Source organism: Colobus angolensis, unplaced genomic scaffold (genome assembly GCF_000951035.1).
Source record: "Colobus angolensis palliatus isolate OR3802 unplaced genomic scaffold, Cang.pa_1.0 Scaffold76, whole genome shotgun sequence".
Classification (NCBI taxonomy): Eukaryota; Metazoa; Chordata; class Mammalia; order Primates; family Cercopithecidae; genus Colobus; species Colobus angolensis.
In genome coordinates, this window is record NW_012121376.1 from 378134 (window position 1) to 388790 (window position 10657).

General features: G+C 51.5%; 1 protein-coding gene across 1 annotated transcript in view; it reads left to right on the forward strand.

Moving 5' to 3' along the window:
* Nucleotides 1–10657, forward strand: part of FANCA (Fanconi anemia, complementation group A) — a 77381-nt gene that overhangs the window by 61212 nt on the left and 5512 nt on the right. The window contains exons 28-34 of the mRNA XM_011927977.1: nt 2727–2811; nt 5053–5225; nt 6134–6242; nt 7983–8042; nt 8185–8289; nt 9280–9392; nt 9942–10080. Of these exons, the coding sequence (XP_011783367.1) occupies nt 2727–2811; nt 5053–5225; nt 6134–6242; nt 7983–8042; nt 8185–8289; nt 9280–9392; nt 9942–10080 (784 nt within the window). The remainder of the gene's footprint in view (nt 1–2726; nt 2812–5052; nt 5226–6133; nt 6243–7982; nt 8043–8184; nt 8290–9279; nt 9393–9941; nt 10081–10657) is intronic.

The following is a 10657-nucleotide window of genomic DNA, read 5'->3' on the forward strand; positions in this document are numbered from 1 at the left end:
GCCATGCCATGTGGCCTAGGTGTGCGGAGGGCTCTGGTCTGTGTCGGTGCACTTTGATGTTCACGTGAGGAAACCACCTAAAGATGTGTTTCTCAGAATGGATCCTTGTCATTAAGCAGTTCATGACTGTATTTATCTTACTGAGTTGTATGAGTTCTTTATACATTTTAGATAAAGTTCTTATCAAATATATGATATGTAAATATTTTCTCCCATTCTGTTAATTCTCTTTTCACACTCTTGATCGTATCCTTCAATGCACAAAAGTTTTAAATTTTTATAAAGTCCAGATCATCTGTTTTTAGTTTAGCTCTTTAGGATTTTGATCCATTTTGATGGATCAAAAAACATTTTGGGCCAGTCATGGTGGCTCATGCCTGTAATCCCAGCACTTTGGGAGGCTGAGCCTGGGGGATCACTTGAGGTCAGGAGTTCGAGACCAGCCTGGCCAACATGGCGAAACTAAAAAAATACAAAAACTAGCCAGGCGTGGTGGCAGGTGCCTGTAATCCCAGCTACTCGGGAGGCTGAGGCAGGAGATTTGCTAGAACCTGGGAGGTGGAGCTTGCATTGAGCCGAGATTGTGCCACCGCACTCCAGCCTGGGAGACAGAGTGAGAGACTGTCTCAAAAAAAAAAAAAATTGTGTGAGGTGGTCCAGCTTCATTCTGTTGCATGTGGCCACACAGTTGTCCCAGCACCATTTGTTGAAAACATGTCTTTCCCCACTGAATGATCTTGGCACCCTCGTCAAAAGTGAGGTGGCTGTTCGTGTGAGGATTTATTTCTGGCTCATTGTGTCCCTTGGTCTGTATGTCCGTGTGCACTGCACCATTTGGATGACCGAAGCTTTGTAGTAGGTTTTAAAATTCGGAAGTGTGAGGCCTCCAACTTTGTTCTTTTTCAGGATTGTTTTGGCTTTTCTGGGTGCTTTGTAGTTGCATCTCATTTTGGGATGGGCTTGTCAATGTCTACAGAAGTAGCTGAGATCCTGATAGGGCTGCTTGTGGGGCAGTGAGAGCGTCTCCTTTCACTGTGAATCATTTGTTGCTAATGTATAGAAACACCACTGATTCTTGTGTATTCATTGGCCCGAGTCATTTTTTAGCTCTTACGAGTGTTTTTGTATCGATTCCTTAGGGTTTTGTATATATAAGATCATATTTGGCCGGGCACGGTGGCTCACGCCTTAATCCCAGCACTTTGGGAGGGTGAGGTGAGCAGATCACCTGAGGTCAGGAGTTGGAGACTAGCCTGGTGAACATGGTGAAACCGCATCTCTACTAAAAATACAAAAATTAGCCGGGCTGGTGATGGGCTCCTGTAATCCGTTACTTGGGAGGCTGAGGCAGGAGAATCACTTGAACTCAGTGGGCAGAGGTTGCAGTGAGTCGAGATCATGCCACTGCCACTCTAGCCTGGGCGACAAGCGTGAAACTCAGTCTCAAACAAAAAAAAACAAAAGGAAGATCATATAATCTGTGAACAGAGATAGTTTAACTTTGCCTTTCCCATCTGGATGCTTTTTCTTTTTCTTTTTGTTGAATTGCCCCGGCTTGAACTCCCAGGGCAGTGTTTTTTGTTCTTTGTTTTTTTGTTTTTTCTGAGACGGAGTCTCACTCTGGCACCCAGGCTGGAGTGTGGTGGTGCCATCTCGGCTCACCGCAACCTCCGCCTCGCGGGTTCAAGCAATTCTCCTGCCTCAGCCTCCCGAGTAGCTGGAATTACAGGCGCCCGCCACCACGCCTGGCTGCTAATTTTTGTTTGTTTGTTTTTGAGACAGTTTCGCTCTGTCTCCCAGGCTGGAGTGCCATGGCATGATCTCACCTCTCTACAACCTCCGCCTTATGGGTTCAGGCAATTCTCCTGCCTCAGCTTCCCGAGTAGCTGGGATTACTAGTGCCTGCTAACACACCCATCTAATTTTTTGTATTTTTGGTAGAGAGAGGGTTTCATCACGTTGGCCAGGCTGGTCTTGAACTCCAGACCTTAGGTGATCCGCCTGCTTCAGCCTCCCAAAGTGCTGGGATTACAGGTGTGAGCCACTGTGCCCGGCCTAATTTTTGTATTTTTAGTAGAGAAGGAGTTTCACCATGTTGGCCAGGATGGTCTTGATCTCCTGACCTCAGATGATCCGCCCGCCTCGGCCTCCCAAAGTGCTGGGATTACAGGTGTGAGGCACTGTGCCCGGCTCCAGTGCAGTGTTGAGTAGAGGCAGTGACACTGCTTTGAGTGTAGAGAGGACATCCTTGTTGCCCCTGATTTTAGAAGAAAAGCTTTCAGTCTTTCCTCATTAAATTTGATGTCAGCTGTGGGTTTTTCATACATGCCAGGTACCAGATTGAGAAGATTCCCTTCTGTTCCTAGTTTGAGTGTTTTTATCACAAACGGATGTTAAACTCCATCAAGTGCTTTTTCTGCATCTGTTGAGATAATCCTGTGGTTTTTGCTTTTTATTTTATTGATAACTGTGTTATATTGATTTGGGGATGTTAAGCTCTCCTTGCATTCTTGGGATAAACCCCCCTGGTCATGGTACATAATGTTTGTATTTCCTGGGTTGGGGTTGGTAGTATTTTGTGGCAGTTTTTGTTGTTTGTTGTTGACTAATGTGAGGTCACAGTGCCAGAGAAGCACAGCCATCACTCCACTCTGGAGACAGGAGAACTGGGAACTCCAGCACTATTAGGCGATACTGAGGAAGATTTTATTGTATTTTCTTTTCAGCTCAAGGAGTTATGACCACTCAGAGAATTCCGATTTGGTCTTTGGTGGCCGCACAGGAAATGAGAATATTATTTCCAGATTGCAGGTGAGTGTGAGGACGCCACAGCTCAGTACGTTCACTTCATTTAAGCTGTGTCCTATTCAGATGTTTATTATAGTCTGGGCGCGGTGGCTCATGCTTGTAATCCCAGTACTTTGGGAGGCCGAGGCTGGTGGATCACCTGAGATCTATACAGGTAGACAGCATGTACCCGTGTGTGTTCACTGTCAGTCAACAGGCGTTTACTGGTGCGGGCCACCCATGTGTCTTCTGTGCCAGGCCTGTCTTCCCCTCCCCCAGCACTGGGGCCTCCTAACTCCTTAGCCAGATGCTTTCCCTAGACCCACCTGGCTCTTCCTCAGTGAGACCATCTGGTTATTCCTCTTAATAATAATAATAATAATAATAATAATATTGGGACAGGGTCTTGCTGTGTCACCCGGGCTAGAGTACAGTGGTGCGCTCATAGCTCACTGCAGCCTTGACTTCCTGGGCTCAAGCAGTCCTCACAGTGTGCACCTGAGTGCACCACCACACCCAGCTGATTTTTTGTAGAGATGGAGTTTTGCCATGTTGCCCAGGCTTGTCTCGAACTCCTGGGCCCAAATGAACCACCCATCTCGGTCTCCAAAATAGTTGGATTATGGGTATAAGCCACTGCACCTGATCTTTTTTTTTTTTTTGAGACGGAGTCTCGCTCTGTCACCCGGGCTGGAGTGCAGTGGCCGGATCTCAGCTCACTGCAAGCTCCGCCTCCCGGGTTTACACCATTCTCCTGCCTCAGCCTCCTGAGTAGCTGGGACTACAGGCGCCCGCCACCTCGCCTGGCTAGTTTTTTGTATTTTTTAGTAGAGACGGGGTTTCACCGTGTTAGCCAGGATGGTCTCCATCTCCTGACCTCGTGATCCGCCCGTCTCGGCCTCCCAAAGTGCTGGGATTACAGGCTTGAGCCACCGCACCCAGCCCTGATTTTTATTCTTCTTTAAAAAACACAGCCAGCTGGGCACGGTGGCTTATGCCTGTAATCCCAGCACTTTGGGAGGCTGAGGCGGGTAGATCACTTGAGGTCAGGGGCTTGAGACCAGTTTGGCCAACATGGTGAAACCCTGTTTCTACTAAAAATACAAAAAAGTAGTTGAGCATGGTGGTGTGTACCTACAGTCACAGCTGCTCGGTGGTGTGTACCTACAGTCCCAGCTACTCGGGAGGCTGACTTAGGAGAATCAGCCGAGCTCGAGAGCTCAGGATTGCACTGCTGCCCTCCAGCCTGGGCAACCGGACTGAGACTGTCTCAAAAAAAAAAGAAAAAGACTTGAGAGGCAAAAATGATGTGTGGGGTAAAATGTTAGCCCGAGGTTAATCTGGGTGGAGGGCACATGGGTGTCCTTGTGCTGTTTTTGTTTGTTTGTTTGTTTGTTTTTGAGACAGAGTCTTGCTCTGTCACCCAGGCTAGAGTGCAGTGGTGGGATCTTGGCTCTCTGCAACCTCCACCTCCTGGGTTCAAGCGATTCTCCTGCCTCTGCCTCCTGATTAGCTGGGATTACAAGCGCCTGCCACCACACCCAGCTAATTTTTGTATGGCTAATTTTGTTGGCCAGGTCTTGAACTCCTGACCTCAGGTGATCCACCTGTCTTGGCCTCCCAAAGTGCTGAATTACAGGTATGTGCCACCATATCTGGTCTTTTTTTTTCTTTTTTCTTTTCTTTTTTTTTTTGAGATGGGAGTCTTGCTCTGTCACCCAGGCTGGAGTGCAGTGGTGTGATCTCAGCTCACTACAAGCTCCGTCTCCCGGGTTCAAGCCATTCTCCTGCCTCAGCCTCCCGAGTAGCTGGGACTACAAGCACCCACCACCACGCCCAGCTAATTTTTTGTATTTTTAGTAGAGACGGTTTCACCGTGTTAGGATGGTCTGTCTCCTGACCTCATGATCCGCCTGCCTCAGCCTCCCAAAGTGCTGGGATTACAGGCATGAGCCACAGTGCCCGGCTGTTTTTTCTTAATTGCAAAGCAGTACTCTAACTCCTGGGCTCAAGGGATCTGCCTGCCTCAGCCTCCCAAAGTGCTGGCATTACAGACGTAAGCCACAGCACCCGGCCTGCGCTGTTCTATATTTGCAATTTCAAAGTGATTTCCAGTTGAAATAGTTTGCCCCAATTGTTCCTTCTCGCCCTGTCCCCTGTGGAGACCTTTCCCTGACACCGCGCCCCCACCCCCTGTCAGGGTACCCGACTGGCTGGGCAGTGAGCCCCGAGGCCTTCCTGTGCCAGCATCCTCCTCTTTTCCAGGAGATGGTAGCTGAACTGGAGCTGCAGCAGGACCCCTTGGTGCCTTTCGGCCACACGCCTTCCCAGGGGCACTTCCTCTTTGGGATTTTCTGCAGACGACTCCAGGCTCTGACAAGCGGTTGGAGCGTGGCTGCCAGCCTTCAGAGACAGAGGGAGCTGCTCATGTACAAACGGTAATACCTACTACCACCTGGGCAGGACAGCATCTCATGACGGTCCTAGAGTTTCTTTGTAGCGAGTTTGTTTCCCATTACTTACTTGTCTGTGTGTCCCCATCCCAAGCCTGTCCATCTCTGTAGCACTTGCCACAGAGAGGAGGATCCAGAGGGTTTAAAGTACTTTTGACTAAAACCTTCCGGCTGAGCGAGGTGGTTCACGCCTGTAATCCCAGCAGTTTGGGAGGCTGAGGTGGGTGGATCATGTGAGGTCAGGAGTTTGAGACTAGCCTGACCAACATGGCGAAACGCTGTCTCTACTAAAAATACAAAAATTAGCTGGGTGTGGTGGCGGACGCCTGTAATCCCAGCTACTCGGGAGACTGAGGCAGGAGAATTGCTTGAACGTGGGAGGCAGAGGTTTCAGTGAGCCGAGATCGTGCCATTGCACTCCAGCCTGGGCGACGGAGTGAGACTCTATCTCAGCAACAACAAAAAAACCTTCCTGCTCAGATGTGGAGGAACGTTGCAGAAGGAGCTCCTGTCAAAGTAGGGAAAACTGTTCAGAAATGCCCAAAGCAGCTGCATTTATAATAAGCGTGAAGTCATTAAATTGAAGTCATTTAATTTTACAGTCGTAGGGCACTGCTTCACTAGACAGACTGGTGCATCATCCACTTGGTTGTTACGTAACTGTTAGAAGTTGTTTGGTAACACATTTTGAGTGCAGGGGTCCAAGCACGGTACAGGGGAGTTGGGCTCGGAGTGCAGGCTTTGGATGGGACAGAGGCACACAGGCCAAGGCTCCGGTTCCAGCAGGGGCCCTGGGTTTCAGGGTGGTGGTTGCTGCTCTGAGAGTCTGAGCCCTTGGGAGGGGGCAGAGTATAAGCTGTGCAGTCGCCACAGATAGAGCCCCTTCTTTCCAGGATCCTCCTCCGCCTGCCTTCGTCTGTCCTCTGCGGCAGCAGCTTCCAGGCCGAACAGCCCATCACTGCCAGATGCAAGCAGTTCTTCCACTTGGTCAACTCTGAGATGGTAGGTGCCCCGGGTGCATGCGTCCATCTGATCTGTCAGTGCCTGTGGCACTGGCAGCAGCTCTTGCAGCCTCCATGCGTGTCGTGAATTCACCGTGCAAATTACTGAGGAAAGGGTTCAAAGTCAAATAGGGAACAATGTCTGGAATGCTATGTGAGGGAGGCCCCTACCCACAGCCAGGACGGTGGCCAGCACGTCGCCAAACCAGCTGTAGGTTGCCTTCTCCAAAGTTTGAATTCCTTCAGTTTCCCTCAAGTTTTAATAATTTTGATGCATGGAATCGTACAGACCATTTTGTGTGCCACACACCTCAGTTCATTTATTTCTAATCTCAACATGCTTCACGTGTGAAAAAGCCTTGTGGTGATCTGACTACTGCTGTTGCCTGCCAGGCAGCCCCATTATCTTTCATTTTAGACATTGCCCAGTGTGAGTTGCAGAATGATGTTAACCAGTAGCCGGGCACAGTGGCTCACGCCTGTAATCCCAGCACTTTGGGAAGGCAGGGGGATCACGTGAGCCCAGGAGTTCAAGACTAGCCCGGGCAACACAGCAAAACCCTGTTTCTACAAAAAACAGAAAAATTAGCTGGGCATGGTGGCGCATGCCTGTAGTCCCACCTACTTGAGAGGCTGGGTCAGGAGGATTAATTGAACCCAGGAGGCAGAGGTTGCACCGAGCCAGGATCCCGCCACTGCACTCCAGCCTGGGTGACAGAGCGAGACTGTCTCAAAAAAAACGAAGTGGCCCTTGCTGTGGGGATGGGTCAGTGTCAGGGACCCAGTTGGTCAGAGCTGGGGAGATAGATGCTTGTTTTTGAAGATGCACAAATGTGAGAGGTGGAATTCACGTTCCATGCCAGCTCCGGAGCATTTTATATTTTTATTTATTTATTTAGGAAGAAATTTTTTTTGAGACAGAGTCTTGCTCTATTGCCTGGGCTGGAGTGCAGCGGCGCAATCTCAGCTCACCGCAACCTCCACTTCTGGGTTCAAGCAATTCTCCTGCCTCAGCCTCCTGAGTAGCTGGGACTACAGGTGCCCGCCACCACACCCGGCTAATTTTTGTATTTTTAGTAGAGATGAAGTTTCACCACGTTGGTCAGGCTGGTCTCGAACTCCTGACCTCGTGATCCACCCACCTTGGCTTCTTCCCAAAGTGCTGGGATTACAGGTGTGAGCCACCGTGCCCGGCCTTGTGTAGCACTTTAAAATGTGACAAGGAGAGCAGAGGACATGACACTAGCAAAAGCTTTAAGAAAATCACTATGGTTTCCTTTGAATTCTTACGAAAGGCTATTTTTCGGAAAGCTCTCAGAATGGCACGTGACAGCAGACACACAGGAAAACACCATGGACAGCACTTGGTTCGTGAAGGATAGAGGAACCAGAGGATGGTTGGGCCGTGGGATTAGTGTCATCCTTACCATAGATCTGGGCTTCGGGTGCGTCCCCTTCCCTGTGGCCGCTTGTGCCTCCCTGGCTTCTTCCTGGAGCCTACAAGACTGTTTGGGCCAGAGTTGCTGAGCTGCAGGATCTGGCTGCCCAGGGAAGCCGTGAAGTTTCAGGACAGCATGGCCAGGGCTCCAGGCCCGGTCAGCCAGGAGCACCATCTGTGGTGGCCACGCCAAGCCTTAGTGAGTGTTTTTCTCACAACAGAATCTGCACAGCAGCCACTCTGCACACTGGTCTCGCCTCGCTTCCTGTAGCCTTTTCTTACCTGCCTTGAACTCTCTTGCAGAGAAACTTCTGCTCCCACGGAGGTGCCCTGACACAGGACATCACTGCCCACTTCTTCAGGGTAAGCTGCTCCCTTAGCCCCTTCCTTGGCCTTCTCAGAATGCTGGGGGTGGGTCCTCCTGTCCACTTCCTGCGAGTTCCTGCACTCCGCTGGTTGTGGGTCCTCGCAAACCGCCGACCTCCTGGTGCGTTCTCTCCTGCAGGGCCTCCTGAACGCCTGTCTGCGGAGCAGAGACCCCTCCCTGATGGTCGACTGCATATTGGCCAAGTGCCAGACAAAATGCCCCTTAATTTTGACCTCTGCTCTGGTAGGCCAGCTGTCTTGTCGGGAGTTTTGTTTTGGGGATGAGTGGGAGACTCCACAGCTGCCTCTGGCATCTCTGCAGCGCTTCTCCATCAGGGGTGTTATCATCTCAGAGAAAATGGGTCAGGAGACATGGAGGCCACAGTTAAAGATGCCAGCTCGCAGCAGATGAGGGCCGCATGTCCTGAGTTCCTAGAACTGTCCCCGCCCCCACCACCCCTGCCATGGGCACCCTTAGGACTTTTCCCCTGTGGACCCCGCTCAGACCCCACGGGCACCTTCGTGTCCACAGGGGTGCAGGGCTTGTTTGTTCACTGTCTTGGGTTACGAATTGGCTGGAGGCTGTACGGTGGCTGCCTGTGCCCCCTCACGAGAGCACAGCCGTGGCCCACTGGCGCCCAACTACACTTTCTTGGGACTTCGGAGCAGAGACTTCACCTCAGCTCCTGCCAGAGCTCAGCAGGCTCCCTTAACAGCCCAGGGTCCCGGGAGTGGGATGGGGCAGCATTTCGCTCACTTCCGTGACGGCTCACTTAGTCCTGAAGACCACAGCTGTTACCCTCCCTTCTCGGTTATCAGGGACACGAGGGCCTTTTTCTCCCGCAGCACAGCATGTTCCCCAAGGAGCTCCCAAAGCTGCATTTGCACCGAGTTGTAGCTCAGTTAGTGGAATTCACGATAAATGAACTCTCAGCTGAGGACATCGAAGGACCAGGCAGTCCCAGCTCAGGGGCGGTGTGGTCCTTTCACCGTTTCGTTAGGCCAGGCTCTTCCTTCTCCAAATTCCACGTCTTCCATGAGTGTGGGTAATAATGCCTTATGGAACTGCTTTGAGCCTTAACTGAGGTAAAAAGATACTGGCTTTGGAGTTCCAGAGCGCAGGCTGAGTGTGGGCCCGTGGTGGCCTGTAGGAGCGCTGTGGGCTTGTCATAGCTGTGGCAGCGGAGGTGTGTCCACCCCAGCCCCCCTCATCTGTGTCCTGCTCTCTCTCTAGTTGTGGTGGCCAAGCCTGGAGCCTGTGCTGCTCTGCCAGTGGAGGAGACACTGCCAGGGCCCACTGCCCCGGGAACTGCAGAAGCTGCAAGAAGGCCGGCAGTTTGCCAGCAAGTACGTGTGGGTGGTGAGGACGGGGTGTGCCTGCCGAGATGCACTTTGGGACCTGCTCGAGGTCATCTCCTAAACACCCTGGCTTGCTTGAGAAAAGCGGTGTGGGCAGCGTCTTGTGTGAGCAGGGAGAAAAGAACCGAGTTCTTGTGGTGGGCGCCTGTAATCCCAGCTACCCAAGTAGTCCTTTGTTCTGGGAGGGAATTGCCTGATCCAGTCACAGGGCCAGGCAGGGAGAACTGAGGGAAATAAGGCCTCTTCTTCCAAAACTTACGCAGCTGGGGCCCAAGAGCACAGGGCAAGGTGGACAGGACCAGGCCGGCTGCCTCCTGTCAGCAGGAGCTCTCAGAACGCCAGGATGCGCTAGGGGCAGTACCAGCACCTGCCCAGACTCTCACGTGGACCTGGGGGTGCTGGGGGATGCAGACCTAGTTTCTGATGGTCCTGAAGCCCTTCTGTGTCCTCTGATGGAAAGGCAAGCCCCAAAGGCGACAGGTGGGAATAAGGACTTGGCTGTAAGGCCCTGCACTAACCCCGTTTTCTCTGTCCCAGTTTCCTCTCCCCTGATGCCGCTTCCCTGGCACCTAACCCGGCCTGGCTCTCAGCTGCTGCACTGCACTTTGCGATTCAACAAGTCAGGGAAGAAAACGTCAGGAAGCAGCTAACGAAGCTGGACTGCGAGAGAGAGGAGGCAAGACAGGAAATTCTTTTACTGATTCTTTTCTCGCAAGCTTGTTTTCAATCCGTGCAGTTTCTCTGGGCCTGCCTGATGAGCTGCGTTTTTCTAAAGACAAACATGAGGCTTGGAGTAAGACTTTGACTCTCAGATTTACTAGTAATAATAATTCCACTTTTTTAAATGGTTGTATGTATTTGAGACAGGGTCTCACTCTGTCGCCCAGGCTGGAGTGCAGTGGTGTAATCACAGCTCGCTGCAGCCTCGTTCTCCTGGGCTCAGGCCATCCTCCTGCCTCAGCCTCTGGAGTAGCTGGGACTACAGGTGTGTGCCACCATGCCCGGCTAATGTTGTAATTTTTTCTAAGAGATGGGGGTCTCTAGTCGGGGCACGGTGGCTCATGCCTCTAATTCCAACACTTTGGGAGGCTGAGGCAGGTAGATCACTTGACGTCATGAGTTCGAGACCAGCTTGAGCAACATAGTAAAACCCCGTCTCTACAAAATATACAAAAATTAGCCCGGTATGGCCGGGCGCGGTGGCTCAAGCCTGTAATCCCAGCACTTTGGGAGGCCGAGACGGGCGGATCACG